General features: G+C 31.9%; 1 protein-coding gene across 1 annotated transcript in view; it reads right to left on the bottom strand.

The window, feature by feature from the left end:
- Positions 1-18,133, bottom strand: part of LOC132547252 (dynein axonemal heavy chain 7-like) — a 49,134-nt gene extending 31,001 nt beyond the window's left edge. The window contains exons 1-23 of the mRNA XM_060211017.1: positions 18,119-18,133; positions 16,134-16,323; positions 15,643-15,781; positions 14,911-15,016; positions 14,491-14,595; positions 13,989-14,067; positions 13,127-13,325; positions 12,581-12,700; positions 10,033-10,216; positions 9,446-9,625; positions 8,859-9,017; positions 8,575-8,688; positions 7,131-7,148; positions 4,685-4,812; positions 4,156-4,459; positions 3,742-3,888; positions 3,182-3,318; positions 2,809-2,944; positions 2,204-2,467; positions 1,943-2,091; positions 1,005-1,278; positions 655-761; positions 129-327 (exon numbers count right to left, since the gene is read on the bottom strand). Of these exons, the coding sequence (XP_060067000.1) occupies positions 129-327; positions 655-761; positions 1,005-1,278; positions 1,943-2,091; positions 2,204-2,467; positions 2,809-2,944; positions 3,182-3,318; positions 3,742-3,888; positions 4,156-4,459; positions 4,685-4,812; positions 7,131-7,148; positions 8,575-8,688; positions 8,859-9,017; positions 9,446-9,625; positions 10,033-10,216; positions 12,581-12,700; positions 13,127-13,325; positions 13,989-14,067; positions 14,491-14,595; positions 14,911-15,016; positions 15,643-15,781; positions 16,134-16,323; positions 18,119-18,133 (3,453 nt within the window). The remainder of the gene's footprint in view (positions 1-128; positions 328-654; positions 762-1,004; positions 1,279-1,942; positions 2,092-2,203; positions 2,468-2,808; positions 2,945-3,181; positions 3,319-3,741; positions 3,889-4,155; positions 4,460-4,684; positions 4,813-7,130; positions 7,149-8,574; positions 8,689-8,858; positions 9,018-9,445; positions 9,626-10,032; positions 10,217-12,580; positions 12,701-13,126; positions 13,326-13,988; positions 14,068-14,490; positions 14,596-14,910; positions 15,017-15,642; positions 15,782-16,133; positions 16,324-18,118) is intronic.
- Between the last annotated feature and the right edge of the window lie 322 nt (positions 18,134-18,455).

Below are 18,455 nucleotides of genomic sequence, written 5' to 3'. Positions count from 1 at the left end.
CCAGAAAGAAATTATTTCTATCATCCGAGTTCATATCAACAAAATCCCATTGACCGTACATTATGCTCATATTAAATGTTTTTTCAACACAATATATTAAATTTAAATTCAATATTTGTCTGACTTACCTTGTGGAGTGAAGCAATCATGTCAGCCTCAAGTTCCAGAAGCCATTTTTCTACCTGTCCTCGAGCCTTTGAGGTGGAAATCACATCAATAAGCTCAACAATCTCTCCCTCACTACTCTTCATATGGGTGATGTCTAAGGTGTCGGTGAACTCCAGTCGGGCAATTCCTTCAAAACATTTCTTCAAATGTGGCTGTACCCTGAAAAATAAAGTGACAAATTTTAGTGATGGAGCGTGTTTTATTTTTTTTATCAATTATTGATTAAATATAAAAAAAGGTCTTTGATTTGTAATTACTATAATCTTAGTTTTAATCAATTTTAGAAGTCATTTTAAAACACATATATATGTAATGGATGTACAAAAATGAGCTTAGGTACAGATTTCTATGATCAAGATTAATTCAAATGATCATTAATATTAACACTTTTGTTGAGAAACATGTGACAGCAATGTCATATACACTCTTAATAAGGAGTTGCTACATTGACGGATCAATAGCTTGATGATGGTTAACCTTCATTACCTTGTGGGATCTTTGGTCTCAGACAAGATTTCCAGCAGCTCATCGTTGGAGAGGAAGAAAAATCTTGGGAAGAATAGACGTTTCTTCTCGAGGTAGTCATTCAATCCCTGTAATAGAAAGAGCAGTGGAAATTAAGAAGTAAAATAAATCATAAAGGAATGGAAAAAAGCATACGAGGGTGATATTTGTTTTTAATTTTACAGTCTGTTAACTGAAGTTTTCTATGCATGAAAGAGTTTGTATAGAGCAGGAAACACTAAACACTAAAATTTTGGTATCATAAGTATTGATTGATATCAGAACTGCTGTCTCTTTTGAATACTGTATTTATTGTGAGATTATATAGTTACCTTCTGGATCAGCTCCAGCAATTCATTAGACTTCTTCAGTCTTTCAAGGATTTTCTCAATCTCAATGACAGCCAATACATGCTTGTCAACCACAGCAGACTTCATAATGTCCCTCCAGTTCTTGTCGACAGTTGTGAAGCGCCGTCCTTCCTCGGGCATCTGGGCCATGATGTCAGGAGAGCTGAAGATGGGCTCTAGATATAGCCAAGTAGCTTGTACTTTCAGCCACTCATCAAGGATGTCCTGCAGTAACATAAGCTTTCCTTCCCAGTCTCTGTGGATAAAAATAATCATTAACTACTATTTTTGGAACATTTTCTTCTGGTTGGTAATGTCAATAGAATAGAAGTTAATGTAACATAACCAGTAGAAGATTAGAGTGCGACATTTCAATAACTACACAGTCACCTTCATCAGACAAATTACCAGTGTGGAGCGTACTAGCACTGACATACATACGTATATTAATTTTCTACATTTCATCGAAACGTTAATTTCACTGGCCCCTGAGTCAACAAAAAGCCTATATAGACTATATTTTTTTTATTTCCGCTTGGACATGTCTACATATTGAAATACCAAAGATTGGATGGTAAACTTGGGTTATGTGTCCACCAACAAACTAAATATTAAAATTTTTCTCTGAATACATTTTACCTCAACAGAATTTGTCTTGTCATATCTCTAAGCAACATAACTATAATAATTTGTGATATTACTGACAGCTTTAAATCATTAACAGTTATAGAAAGAAATGATGTAGTATTTGGACACTGCCTGCCTCCCAAGAAATTTTTGCCTAATTTTGTATGAAGTATGAATGATATTATGACAGTTTGATTTTTGGCATTTAAGATTAAAATCTATCTGATCAAAGTTGTTGGTTTTTTTTTGTTTTTTTCTTTCAAGTCCTGCATCGTTATGTTGATCAGTCTTACTTGATCTCATTCTCAAATGGTTTGATAAATGGTGATCCTCTCATTGTCTGGGTCTTCACAATATGGTCGTCCAGGAGAAGCTGAATGTCATCAACGGATGAAAGAATCTGAGTTCCTGTGTCACGGTATGGGATGATAGTGAACTCAATCTAGAAAGAAAAAAAGCATTTGTCAATATACAAGCTAACGAAGAAATGAAAAATCAGACCTTTGTGAGTTTGATGTCAAAATAGATAATGATGAAAGTGTTGCCAGCCTTACCTCAGCCCATTCTGTCTTCATCTTCTCCATAGCCTTCTCCAGGGAGAATTCTTTACTGGCAGCTTCACTGATCTGCTCAAATCTAGGTATGTGTGCGTCCAGATTCATGTCCACAAACTTAGACAGACAGTAGCTGTCATCTGGTTTCAGAGGGAAGGAAGCTGCTTCTGAAATCTGTTCCCAATGACGGTCACGGAGTCCAGGATTGAACAGCGTGTTCACAAGTGGCATGTGCTCTCGGAACTCCTCTACTTTTGCCTTAACCTATAACAGACAAACATAACAGATACATACAAGGAATTCCTCTGATTTGTTCTGAACTTAACAATTGAAACTATAACACACATATGAATCACAAGAAAATTAGATTTAAAAACAATTCTAGAACTTATTTTCACTTTCTTTTCTGTCTAATATCTTTTACAGTTTTTGAATTACAATAATCATTATTTATCACCCAGTGTCTTTATTCACAAGGAATAACTTTTGAGAACTTGATTCCATTGCATATTCATGAAAGTCTATTGCACACAAAAGATGGCTGACATCTTTAATCATTTCACAGGTAAGTGACATCTGCTTTACCAATGTCCTCTTGATTTTACCTTGTGTGCTATTTTCTTTGCAGATGGGACACTATCAAACTGTTTCTCCAATTTATAGAGATTTCTCCAGAAGTTTCCAACATCCTGTTCCACCTCGTCAGGATCTACTCCACTCATTGGTCCATCCATCCATTCTCTATAGAAGTCAAAAGTCAAATATAAGTATAGAGATGGTGAGCTCAAGTTTGCTTTCTCTTAAGATTTTTCAAATCAATGTAAACTTTGATATAATTCTGTAACGAAATAAAATCACCAATGGTAGATTGTTGAAATTGGTTCCCAACTCTGAGTTCGACATAACTGCATTTGCCTCTCCCAATTCAAGAACAGGAATTGAATTTAAATTTCTGAAAAAGTAAAGTTTTCTACTTACTTGTACTTGTTGTTGAAGTCAACAGTGAGTTCATACAGACTGAGGTATGGCTTCAGAGTATTGATAATACCCTGTCTCTGAGGATATGCTGTTGTCTGCCAGCCAAAGGCTTCCTCTTCATTGTTGAAGGCCTCAATCTATTTTAAACACCAATATCATTTGTAAATTTGAAAATAAATGTTAAGTTTTGTCCTTGAATAAAATGATTTTGAAAAAAAAGAAGTTACCCAGTAATTTTAGATAGAATATTTTTACATAGTTTTATAAATTATTAATGACAATTATATGTTTTCCAATCACCTGTTAAGCAAGTTCAATTTTTTAAAACTATTTTCTATAAAAAGATTGTTTAAAATAGAACTGACATATAGAGGACATGTTTTCTCCTTAAAATCAATGCTTTAATCAGTCAGGAAAAATATCCACCTTTTGTTATAGATATGACTTATTAAACAAATTCCATTTTCAAATTTTGTATATCATACAAAAATTTTGATTTCATATGACAAGTGAGGTATATTAAGAATTGTGTGAGTGTTGTGTAGCAATTAAAAATCTACCTTTTCTTGAGCCACATTAAGTTTGTTGTCAAGGGCTTGGGCTTTTCTCAGATATTTCTGGATATCATTCATGTCTCCAAATGTTGCAAACTCTTCCAGCTGCTTTTGGTAACTTTCCATTTCTTCCATGAATCGTTCTCTACGCAACTGTGGATAAAATAGACAACATGTATGTGAATTACACTTATGTAAGTAAAGTGAGATCAAACTGTTTTGAAAGCTTTTGCATTCATTGACATGAGGTAAATGAAACAAATTTTGATTTTAAAAAAGTTTTCTGGACAAAAAAAAGAAAATTAAGAAATGTTTAGGAAATACAAATGTATCTGGAATCCCTGGAAAATACCAACCAAAATATAGTATACAACATGTACCAACGCATATGTAAATTTTGATATATATATTGTCTTATACCTTCAATGCATCTTCATACTGTGATTTCTTCTCAGAAATGATCAGCTTGTGTTCCTCAAATATGGCGGGCATACGTCCATGCCACATGAAGACATTTGCATTTAGTCGAATCTCTGCTGGAGTGAACTGTGCAAAGTCTGACAGAAAAGTGAGTCGATCCTTGGATTCCATCAGACGCTTCTCCATCTTGAAAATGACGTCAGATTCCACATTTTCAATGTAAGCTTTAAGTTCCATTAATTTGTCTGTGTTGGCGGGGGTTGTCAGAGCTTTCTCGGCAATCTCCTCATAATCGTCACACAATCTGTTATACACAGAACAATATTTAGTTTGACAGAAAATATCCTGAAGAGTCTCACATTATATATCCATGGTAAAATGTTGAATTGTTTTATCTGTAAAAATTTTATGTTTAAATTCTTTCATACTTTGTTAAAATGTTCTCAGATATATATAAAAAAAATCATAGCTATAAGTAGATAAAAGATTAGAATTGACCTGACAAATACGACAGACTGTCGTGACTTACTTCTTGTTAGCCTCTTTGTGATCCTCTGACATACGGGTGAGCAATCGCTGACACAAGCTCTCGGCACGCTTAGCAAGAGCACGGACAAGCTCATCACAATGAACCTCAAACATGCCAAGCCTTAGCACCTGTTGAAAGTACATAAGGATGTGTCTTGTTATGTACTGATAACTTGTTTGGATTACAAATCATGAATTTATCACCCACTGAAAGTTTTTGACTATTCAGACACAGGTGTTATAAGGTTAGTATGTGCAGGTATCAATAAAGCATAACCAAACCTGTCTCAAACCACCACAAGGACTTAAAACAAAGACAAGTCTTAGACCTTTTATTAAAAATATAAATTAAACCAAAGTTTGAAATATGTAAGATTTGTTTTAACTTTTTTTCCAATCAATCAAAATTTAAATAAAAATCTGTTGTATCAAAAAGAAGGAAACATAGCTATCTAAATTTAGTATACAAACAATTAAAATAGAAAGGAACTGAAGTGTACAAATACAATACATATCAAACCCTGAAAACAAACATTCAGAATAAAACAAAATATTTCATTTCAGTACAAATTTTTCAAGATTTTTGAGTTGGGATTCTAAAGGTGAAGGTTAACAAAGAGTAAAAAAAATTAGGTAATAATTTTGTAATTTTTTAATTCCTTAACATATTCTCTCTCTCCAAATCATTGAACATATCACATCAATCTGACTTAATTTAATATGAATCAAAACAACATTTGATCAAGAAAACCATACAATTAAGAAATTTTATTGGACAATTTTTCTTCAATTTTTTTCAATTCTTCAAATTAATACAAAATCTACATTGATTATACAGGCATTTATATAGTCAAATATATCACAACTTAATTTCAAAATTTAATATTGAGAAAATCAATTAACAATTTCATTCATTATCAATGATAATAATTCCCTTTTCAGGACTTTTTCCAAAGAACTTCACAATTTTTTTTAATTTTTAAATCACAACTATTTTGTGAAAGAAGGAATATTTTGTATATATATTTGATATTGATATTTCCATATCCATGGGAAAGCAAATCTATGTAAATTGAAATGAGTTTGGAGGGGTAAAGTTTTAAAATCTAAATTACAGTCATGTGTTTTTATTGAATTATTTTTAGGAATATCATTCAAAATACAATGTGAAGTACAACATCCTTCCAAAAAAATTTTTTTTTTTTGTTAAGAGTTATTTCCCTTGGCACAGTATTCCCTCGTAAGAGATTCACAATATCTGGAGAGATTTGGATTTTTTGGGAAGCAATATTAACAGGTACTGATTGTAACAGGAACTGTTAGAAGTATAGAAGTATTCTCCTTCCTTATCCCCTGATTTCATATGTGTTTATTAAAGGTACAGAATTCACTAAAACACAGATTCACATGGATTACATACTCTATCTTTGAGAAAAACTAAAAAGTGCACTATATGTTTGATGACAGAGTCAATTACATGTAAAACATAATCAATTTCAACTTGATACCAAATGCTTAGTGCATTACCTTATGCTAATTCAGGTTTACCAGTATATGAGAAAAGCTGTAAATAATTGAACTGAATTATAAAATTTGGCAGTTGGCCATGTATACCTATCAGAATTCTCAATTTAGAATGATGCATTGTTAATTGGCAATTTATGACAAGAAACCTCACTAAGCAAACAGACTTTCAACATAACTGGTAGAAATTTGCTTCATGAAAAGATTGAGCCTGAAAACAAAACAGTTTGAGATCTACTGAAAATTGTTGTGTAACTTAGAGAACAAATAAATCGTAGAACAATATTTCCAGAACTTCCAGCAGGTTCAGTCCCTCATGTTCATAAACTCACAGAATACTAATTGTTTTGGAAATTATGCAAATTGCAATCACTTCATTTTAAAGAAACCTTCCGAAATCCAAATATAATATATCAGTTTGTGGGTAAAATTAAAGAATCAAAATTTTAAAAAATACTGAAGGATAATAAGAACACATTCATTAAAGCAGCATCCCAGCCGACATCAAGGTTTAAGTATAATGATGGGATGAACAAGTTTTTGAAAATATGTAAATTAATGTGTAATTTTCTCTTTTGCTGGAAATTTTGAAAAATATACTTAATATGTGTGTGTATCTATTGTAGGGTCACCTGTATTGATCTTTGTTTCCAAAAATAGACACATCATTTGTTGACTACGTTTTACTACAATTACAACCAATAAGTAAAGATACCCATTACCACATACACAGCTAACAACTACATTAAAAGTTGGTGCAGTATAAAACATACAGAAAGTGAAAGTAGAGATGGCTAGATAAACTATAACATTAAGAAAAGTAAGGACTGAAAGAAACAGCATGTAATTTGTGCAGAGAAGTATCAATGAGAAATATGAGAGATGAAACATTTTTTGAAGATTTGAAATTACGTAGATTATACCTTTGGTCTAAATTCACCCTGGTGAGAAATCATTTGTTCAGTGAATACATTGTTAATGGCGGGCAAATCATACAACCAGAAAGAAATCATAAAAACATGATCAACCAAAATAAAACAAGATGAAATGGTTGAAATATTTTAAAATAATCATCACGGCAATACTTAATCCCTCCTTGTTTAGGTAACATGGAGCAGAAATCATAACTAGGTAACATATATCAAATTGAAATGGCCTTTAATAGCCTTTTGAGATATAAAGGCTTTATTTCTTCGCACAGAAACATTAAAATGTGTAAACATGGCCCATATTTATAAAGATCAACAGGAATATAGATTAATCCAATAATTGTTAATATCGATTGTTTTAATACATTTATTTGATTTTTTAATTTTAGATTTTGAATCAGTTGAACATTATCAAATTCACCAAACTTGAGAAGAATACAAGCACCGCTGTGACACTTGAAAACAAAACTCAATAGTTTTGGCTTGTGTTTTCTCTCATCTATTCTGATAATAATGAATTAGTAGATGTTTGATACATAATTTCATAAAAGATATTTTAAACTTGCTTGGAATATTTCTAATTATGCTAAGGATCATGTATATATATATTTACATCATGCAAAAAAAAAATATAATGGAATGTAAAAATAAATACAAAAATTTATAACGAGATATAAAGCTTTGCAGAACAAAAAATCAAAACAATGTACTCATGTTTTAACTTAAATTGTACAAAAATGTAAAACAAAAAGTTTTCAAAAATTTAAAAATAAGTTTGTAATCCTGACAGGCATGATTCAATTCCTTTGGTGTTAGTTGTGTGATTCTGTGTACAATACAGAGGGTCTGTGAATACCTAGCTAGTTATATACATGTATAGGTTCTAACCCATTACACACCAGAGTACTGACTGACTGGACCTACACACCCCAACCTGTAGTATTAGCTTCAGATCTACAGTGCCACCTACACCTTAAATTTTTAATTAATACAAATATCTTATTTAAAAATCATGACATTAATTCAAGTATACACTAAATGTTTCTCATTTTTGAGAAAACATTTTCTACAAAAATTATGTTTTTTTCAAATAAATTAAAACATGTATAAAATTTGAGGAAAATAATGTATTTTCTCTACAATGAAAAAAAATGTTTTAAACAAAAAACATTCATTAACTTTATGAGTATACTTGATTATACTTAACGTAATGTCGTTTTTTTGTTTTTGAAAACACATTTACCTAAATGATTATAATTTTTATACAATGTACCATCTATCTAATACATCATGATATATGATAACTAAATGATATGAATCAGTCTGATATAGATATAAAACTAATATCAATAAGTTTGAACACTGATTATAACTTGTATTATTTATCATTCAAACATCACTTGTCTAAATCCATAACATGATAAACATTGATTCTCACCTTCTGCATTCCGTAAGTGATTTCCTCAACCAGTTTTTGGTATTTCTTCACTTCTTTGGAGTATTCTTCGAAAGAATGAGTCTCCTTTGCAAAATTTTCCACATCAGCTTCGGCCTGTGAGAGAAAATGATTTAAACTTTTTCATCATTTTGCAACTGTAATTTCTAAAATACCTGATTTAATGAATTGTAAATTGAATCATATGACTGATTCTGTGACATAATATTTTGATCAATACACACCATCTTTGACCACAAGTTATACTTGTCAAATATTTTACCTACCTGTTTGGAGATGAGGAAGTTGTACTTGTCAAATATTTTACAATGTTCGATAGGCCCGATACTCTCCTTCTTGATGACGTCGCGCACTTTCTGTTTGTGAGCCTCCACTATTTCTGGGAGAATGATGGGCTGGAGGTTAGACTTATTCTTGTTTCCACTCTGTAAATAAAAAGATATAAAATAATTTATACTTAATTCTTATTACTTTCTGTCTGAATTCCTTTTTTCATTTATTGTATAAGTCAGTATCATCAAAGCTTCAGTACATGTACATGTCAGTGTTATAATTGTTGACATCTTTGTGATATTAATTTTTTAATAAAGTTGAATAATGATATGTTATGCTTATGCACAGAGAAATTAAGACTACACCTGCACTGATCACGATCAGTTTCTGGCTTTACATCAATATTTTTTAAAATTATTTGTTTAATATATCTTGACATTTAACTTTCAAAAAGAGAAACAAAAATATCTATAATATCAATTGATGATGGGAAGAAAAGACATAAATAATTTAAAGATTTTATTTGTAGAGATCAAATATGTTACAAACTGATGGTTTTATTTTAAACTAAGTTGCTTACCCAGTCGAGGTAGAGCTTGGTTTCCACTCTGGGAACTTGGCCTGAAGCCTTGATCATGACATCATATACGTTGAGTATGACCATCTCAAACTCCTTAAATGTTGGTTCAAACTTGATCCCATTGTTGTCAAGGATCAAGCGCAACACAAACCCTGGATGTTCATGTGCCCGTGTGGAATGCTAAAACAAACAAAAATCAAAGTTCTGAGAAGACAACATATTTTCAGAAATAAACATGGATTCGTATTTCAATAATTATTTCTAATATCAAAATAAAGCACTCAACAATGATGACATTGGTAGGTAAAATTAAAAATGATTCCCTTTTGAACATTCTATAATTTTTTTTATATTTATCAATCTGCATAAAGTAAGTGTGATAACAAATTAGAAAAAAAATTATGAAGACTGACATATACCATGTTGTGTGCAATCTGAACTATTGAATTGGTGAAACTTTTGAGAATGGAAAAAATTTCTTTTATTTCCTTGAGAGTCAAAACTGAAACATATATTTTTTGGCTTAAAATTATAACATAAGCAACAAGAACAGTTTGAAACAAGAAAAGTGTGGTTCTAAATCTTACAGGGGGCTGACATAAGAGGTCAGTGTAGTCACTGAGAGAGTTCAAGGTCAGCTGCTGAAGGTTGTCTGTCATCAAGGTGGCAGCACAGTTGAAAAACGATTCAAGCTTCTCTGGATCCTGATTACTGGGGACCTGTTTGCGTTTGTTTCCCTCATAGAACATAATCTGGACCTCTGGGAACCATCTGTGATAAAAGATACAAGATAATAGCAATTAAGTAACAATTCCTCGATACTGGTTATATATATATTCATGATTGCCTGCATGGCAAGTAGATTATAAAGAAAAATATGTATGTCACCTTTTTTTCTAATTTGAAATACCTTTCAATGTATGGAACCTGAGGGTAGGACTGAAGTTAGGATCTTATTAACCAAAGATAAAGTGTACATATTCAAGAAAAAATTATTTATTAAAGAACCTGTTTAACCAGCAATCATGCTGAGATGGCAACACAAAGCATTTTGAGGAATTTACTGGTACAGGGAGACATCTTTAATACAAAGGTTTAATGTAAATAAAATATCTACTACTGTATACTCTCCATGTATGATTTTTTTTTGTATCTCTGAGTTGGAATGCAGATATATTATGTACAAATTATCATTATGAACTTCTTCTGTAATAACCAAATTAATGACACATTTTGTAAATACTAATTAAAGGTAGCTAGATCCCCAGGGTTTTGTTGATTTCTGCCTCAGAATACCTCTTTATTATAACCTTCCAAATCAAGAATGTGTTCCATATTTTTCCTATACTAAATCCCCCCCCCCCCAAGTTCCCCCCACCTTTCTAAATAAAATTTTGGAAATTCACCCAGATTGGTCTTTGAATCTGTCACTGCTCATTTCCAACAGAAATGATTATATCATTGATATTTAAAACTTGGACTTGTGTTGTAATTCTGCCTGTAAGTCTGATCGAAGGTTCAGATTATGTGTTAAATGATATTTAGCTGAACCCGTGCGTCAATCTTTTGTCGACACTAGGTCCCTGTAGGTACACCTTTGTATTTGAATAGCTGCCAGAATTAAATTCAAAAGATTTCCATAACCTTTGTCTGTCTGCTGAACAACTGTGACATGCAGGATTTCAACTTAAAAGAGTCATTTTATAGGTACACATGTATATACTCTAACAGATATTGTTACAATATGTTATAATATCACTATAGTACAAGTATATGAAAAATTCATCAAAAATTGTATAACATACAGGTATATCACGACTGTTCAGAGACTCTGCTAAAACACTTTCTATAAATACTGTACTAAGGTCTATTGCATAGTTGGAAATTTTCGTTTTTGTTTAATTTTCGCACTTTTTGTACATGAACAGGGAATGCGAATTTGAGATGGACGAAAATTTGTTACACACCAGAGGGCAAATAATGTGAATTTGTCTGTAATTGTATAAAAGTGAAAATTTGAACCTGGGGTGAAAATATCTCAGTATTTTAGACCACCAAGATTTAGAAACAAAGGCCTAAAAGAATCAAAATTGCATGAGATTATTTACATATTTATAATTAATATCATTTTTTTTGCACAATCTGGCATTGATGAAATCGTGTGAATGCAGATTTCTCTTTCTTCTTCAGATAATACATAATGCAGATTATTTATTTAATATACAATGTATATTTATTTAATACATGATAATTAAATGTATATTTATTTGATACATAATGAATACTTTTCAAATTTTATATATCAGTACTATTGCCCCACAAGTACTGTATACCCTGGTACATAACATTTTGATGACATATTTTAAGAAAATAAATGATATTGCAAAACACTATGTTTTTTCATTAGCGAAACTTTAATTTAACATGTCATTCTTTGACTTAAACAGCAAGTTTTAAAACTATCTTTCAGTGAAATACCTGTTTCTGTATTTTGGCAAGTTAACTTAATTCAGAGAGAAAAGAATTCTAAACTGCTGGCTGCCATATCCCCCACTTGAAAGATATGTGTACAAGGGCAGGAGAATGAAATCTAAGGTTGAATCTTAAAATCATTTCAACTTCATGGCTGCCAAAATTACAGGTGCCAGCTCTTTACAGGTGATATTAACAAAGATAGATATTTACTATATCTGTCCTTAACTTGTATAAACCACACGATACAGAAAATACCCTACCAAAATACATATATTCCATATTATCTACGATATTATTAATTAATCTAAAATTAAATGTTAAATTGATGCTGTCATACTTTTTTATTTGGCTACAAGCTAGTGACTATTTGTGCTATAAATGTTATAAAAGCTGATGCTATTGTTGTCTGCTGCACAATAATTTCTCAAACAAAGTTGTCCATTACAGAAGGTAAAAGCACTGATGTTGTTATTAAGTTTGTGGGTTTTTTTTAAGAGTACATTCCACTATTTTGTGTTATGATAAGACATCAAAACAGAAACAAATTTATAAAAGTGAAATACTTCAATAACCTGATAACTTTAAAATTCAGTAGTGTTGGATTCAAAGTGAACTTTTTATGGACAGGCCAATGAAAAATGTACCAACAACTTCACTCACTTTTTCAATAGTCTGTCTTTGGCTGCTTCTACATGTCGCATACACAGCGTTTGGAATGGACCAAGCTCCATGGACTCAACACGGTTGTGGAACTCTTCAATATCAATGAATCGTAAGTTGCTGCAATGAAAATACAAGACAGATTTAGTTTTGATGACTCCAGACAATACATCTGTCAACCAACAACAAAACTATTGGTTATCACTGAGGTACCTGTAGACAAACCTCTATAAATCTAGCAATGATGGCGACATTGTGTCTAGAAGACGATGTTTGATAAAACTCCAACTGACCAATGAAAGATAGCAATAGTGATCATTAAATTAAGACGTTTATAACTCTACATTAAGTGAAAATGATGTTGCTTCTTCAGGTTTTAATTGCCAGTGTTAACACATTCGACATGAAAAGAAAACCATGTAAAGGTAGAAAGCGAAAGGTTAATTGTACAAATGAATTGATCATTTGCATTGAATTTTGTATAAATCAAAAGTCACCAACATATATTATGAACATTGACCTGAAAATGTTTAACATGAAACTTACCCAAAGGAGACATGCCAGAAATCCAGAACCTGTAACATGCATGGAGTGGTAATGTGTAGGTTCTGTGTGGTCAGTTCGAGGCCCTGGACAAAGGACTTGTGCCAGGGTTTAGGTACAACATCCATCTCTTCACGATGGGGAGGTGGCTTTTCTTTGTTATCGTCTTCTTTCTCCCGAGGATCCTTCAGCACAAAGTCAACTGTAACAAAAAACCAAACATTAAAATTACAATGTAAAACTTGAAAAGTATTCCTTGTCAAGATTTCTGAAGTAAGTAATGTTATGTTTTGTCATCACTATAACCTTATTTCTAATATTGCTATCTATTATAAAGGAACATATGTTTGTTTATTGCTTGGTGTCTTGCTCTGTAAGCCAAGGTAATTTTGAGGAGGGGACTCCTTGAAGTAGTTCACAACTGGTAGATACCTCACTGAATATTATATGGAAGGCCCATTACATGCCATCTAGGGCAATTACTGTAAAGACTTTAGTGTCTTGTTCAAAGACACAACAGCTTAGAACTATCAGTGTCTCAGCTTCCTGAGAACCAAACCAAGCACCTCATATCTTCATGAGAGGTTACTGAAGCCAAAGCTCTGAACTATTGGCCAATTTTAAGGACCAGATTAGACTAAAAATATCATTGGAAATATCATTTGTTTAAACAGACAATAAAATGGCAATGACTTTACCAGGTATATCAGTGCCTGAACAAGTAAATAATTTAAACTGGATTATGATACAGACCTTGAATTCCAAAGTTCAGGCTTGAACATTTTAATTTCATACTGTCTGTTTCTTGTTATCTACACATATACAGGGATTAAGAAAAATCAATAACACGGAATGATAAACTCACCGATGGCCTTCTTTACACTGAGGAGGTAGTCTTCTCTCATTTCATCTGATAAATTCTCAATTGTCTCCCCATGGCCTGTCTGTTTAACAAAATATCATTGAAATTATATGAAATCCTGAAGATTTTTTTAAAAATTATTTGTGTTAAGATTGACAACAAACTTGATAATCAAAAAAATTAAAAGTTCATTTTCAATCTTAATTTCCAATCTATATCATTAAATGACTTTCAGTCGTAATTGAAAATGATAGTCACAGATTAACAACAAACATTAATATTTTATAATGATATTGAGTACAATTATGTACATTAAGTTAAAGGTGTCATTATCATACAGGTTTGCCATTATCAAAATGGGGTAAATCAAACTGATCGTCTGAACATAAAATTCTCATTAGGAACTATTTTGACATGTCGGAGTTACGAGAGACAGTTATAATATAAGACAGAGTAGAATTTTGAAAATGAATAACCTCAAGTCTGTTTCATCATAATTGCTTACCTTCAGTTCGTATGGGACAAGATTGAGTACATTCTCCAGCCAGGAGTCTTCCATGGGAGCCACATGTTCTGTGTCAATACCATTATGAATGTAGTAATAATAGCGCTGAAATAAGAAAAAAAAAGGTTTGTTCAGAGTGTTAAAGCAGTCTAGGTATAAACTATAGGAGTTGAAAATAAGGCTATATCATATTCCAATGCTCCTTTACCTCCCCTCCCCCCCCCCCCCCCCCCCCCCCCCCCTCTCTCTCTCCCTCTCTCTCTCTCCCAAAAAAAAAAAAGTTTAAATCTTTTGTGATATTTTTCTTCCTTGTTGTATTCATCAGTATTTTCCCAGTATCAAATTATGATTTCTTTTTTAAACAGTGAGAAGAAAACAGACCCTTATTTTAAATTTTCAATGTAGCCACATAAGACTTACAAGGATATCTTTCTCAGCTCCTGTGGGAGACCCTGTGCGTGACAGAGGTGGTAGGTCTCCATTCATGGAGGCTGTACTACTGTGAGGCATGCCTTGGTCATCTTGCCTGAAAGGATGAGAGGTGAGGGGAAAATGTTATCAATTTGATAAGATCATGCATCTTACTTATTTTATCTTACATAATATAGACATTTTTTCACTCTAGGAATCAACATATTCTAATATTACAGGGTATGTGTTTCTTTAACACATTTCTTGAAATAATGCATTGCAGGTTTACATGTTATGCAAAATTGATTACCGGTAATTCTAGTTTCAAGTTCTACTCACAATTTTTAGATAATTTAGCTACAAGCCAATGATTTATAATAAAAAATAAAGTAAACACGTTGGTGAATCCTCCCATGTAATAATAAAGAGGAAAAAATCTGAACCCGGTTGGCAACCATTGTTAAAATCCTATCTCATTGTATACAAAATCACCATGTTACTTTCACATAATTAATCCTGGATTTAATCTAAATCAAATTTTGATTTAATTTAATTTTGTTTAACAACTTGTTCTTTTATAAAGAATAGTTTTAGGAACATGGAAAATACATCTGTATTTCAGATATAGTGACCTACATTTTTAAATATAATATTCCCGTGTTTTATCATAATTGTAAGTTGTACATACATGTACATAAGTAAATTCTATTCTTGAAAATGTATTGATGTCATGGTACATACATAATGATATCAACAAGTGCCTTCCTGAAATGTTCACGGTCTTTCTTCGGCTGCTGGAACTGACTAACATCACCGTTTGTTGATCCATTTTGTTTGTCTAATGGTTTCAGTTTTCCTGTCTTCCTTCTTTTTGGTTCTCCTAAACAAACACAAAAGTCAATAGTTTTCAATATGTTCAACCAGAGAAAATTACAAGTTTCTGTTTAAAGAGATGATCTTTTCAAATGCTTGTGGTTACAATCTGGTTTATAAAATCAAACTTTACTACTCAATTTATAGAGTAGACAATGTGCAAACAAGGGGTTCACATCTGAAAACCACATCATAATAAAAATCAAAATATTACATTTTGATAAATAGGATTCTTTATTTGAGCTAATTTCAAATTTTATTCATTTTTGCAATAAGTTTACTCAGTAAATAATGTTCTAAATTCACCTCTGCTGATAATTTAGGCTAAACATGAATTAGAATTGTCACTGTTTACTTACTTGATGTCAGTTCTCCAACAAGATCTATTCCATTTTTATCCTCCTCCACTGGTTTACCAGACAACTCAAACAATGGCTGACTTTGCTGCCATGATGGTTTGCTTCTTTTTGATGGTAACACTGGCAAAAACCTGATTGGATCATTTGTTCCCTTCCCTTTACTGCCACCACCCCCATTTCGAGGGGACCCCTGTAAAAAAGAAATAAAAATATTTTCATAAAAGTATGACTCGTCCATCATGAACAAATCATTCAAAATTAATCCATAAACAGGTATCACTTTTGTCAATAATCATCATGAATCAAGATCTTGTCTGTTTAATTCAGTTGATTTGATGGGTTGATATCGTATTAACAACAAGTGTGCTCGGTTTCCTAGTATCTAAAATATATTGCAATACTCCCATGGATGTACACTTTGGTAGGTTTAGAAATGTTTTCAGTAGATGACTGCTAATGACATGCACATGTAAGAATGTTGGTTGTATATGTATTTTTTTCAAAAACACTCTTCTGAGTTGTACTTTTAATGATAAGTTTTTGAGTAATATACATATATATCTTGATATATTTTTGCTGTTGTTACATTTTCAACCTTCGTTAATAATTAAACATCATTCTGTTTTTTGTTATGAAAAAAAAGTACAAAAAGAAAACAAAAACATTTCCTGGGCTTTCATTTTGAGCATCTCTAAGATATCAGAATTGTTGAAGCACATGTGTATTTAAAGAGCTCATTAAGTACCCAGTTTTAAAATAGAAAACTTCATTTGGAATTTAGGTAAGGAAATGAAATGCCCCATCTTAGTTTATGAAAATTCTGTTTATCTTGAGCTGTGAATTCCTTAAACAGCCAGAATCATATGAGGATGGATGTGTGTCTAGGGAAACACATAACCTAGTTACTGTAGTACAGAAGAAAACACCCAGAAAGAACGCTAGAGAAAACATGCTCAGGAAAGACAGGCAGATAAGATCGAGCCTTATCTGAAAAATGTCTATAATATAAGTTTGCCAACTACCTTTTTTATCAATTTTAGTCTCATATGAATAAAAATGATAATTTCAACTATACTACAGTAAGTTATCAGTGTTTGTCAAGATCATATATTGTTACACATAAAGGTTATTTTCTTTATTACTTTTTTGTCCAATATTGTCATTGGACAAGTCAGTATGTAGAAAAGCTGGGCACATAAAAATAGCTCCCAATGCTTAAAACAGTAATTATCAATAGCTTGGGTTATTTATCATATAATTGTAATAGAAAATGAAAACGATCCGTCAAACATTATGTATGAATATTAAGCCATTTATGGTAACATCAAATTATGCAACAGTACACATTGTAATCTGTGTATCATAATAAAATAATTTTACCATTAAAATATTTGCATTTAATTGTCACTTGTAGAATGACTATAGGTCCTGATCTATTATGTAAGAGAATTACAGTATATTTTTGATGGGCTTACATTGTATAGCAAGTACTTTCCTACAATGCCTATTGCAATGTTTTGTACATAGCAACTTGCTAATTCAGCGTCGAGTAGCAGCAAAATTATCGGCACGATTTAGAATTAAAAGATAATTGTAAATACATTGTGATCTGTAAATGAAGTAGTTGATAATGGGTATTACTTAAATATAACACAATTTCTTATATTGCTATAATGAATCGTGAAACAAAAACGATCTTTTATTGATAGTTACAAAACAATTCAGACGTCGATCTCGGTTCAATTTTTCGTTGTCAAAACGAAGTATTTTATCAGTTTATTCGTTTCATTAGTCATAAGTATTCAAAACTTCAATTCATGGTTTTATAAGCTGTGAAATAAAGGCCCTCTTACAAAATATCTACGACGCATTTCTAATCTAAATGCGGTGACAATGTCACCTGTGCTTCAATGACCATTTTCTCGAACTCGGCCCTCTGCCAAATCAAGTTAAAACATCATTTAAATCATATTTGTCGTAATTACCTGCACATCGGTCATTGTTGATCCAATGTATTCATTGATGCTGACTCGATATATGTGATGACACCGTCAATATCACACGGATTTTGCAGTAAACTCCTGTATTTATATCAAGCCTTAGCAGGCCTAGTTGTCACGATAGACAAGATGGCGGTTATGCTATCGCGTTGCTAAGCGATATTAGCTATACGAGTTACCTCCCCTCGCTCATAAATTGTGCCCGTGTTTCGCCTCGGTCGTTTAATAAATGTACCTGACCAGTATAACATCGCTTACTAACTTTCGGGATATTCCTCTAAAACTAGCAATATGAAAAATATGATGTATAACTAAAATGTAA

This window comes from Ylistrum balloti, unplaced genomic scaffold (genome assembly GCF_031769215.1).
Source record: "Ylistrum balloti isolate Yb309-2 unplaced genomic scaffold, AGI_CSIRO_Ybal_v1 Utg369942, whole genome shotgun sequence".
NCBI lineage: Eukaryota > Metazoa > Mollusca > Bivalvia > Pectinida > Pectinidae > Ylistrum > Ylistrum balloti.
Note: the sequence above shows the minus strand (reverse complement) of the source record. Positions and strands in the feature narration are given on the sequence as shown.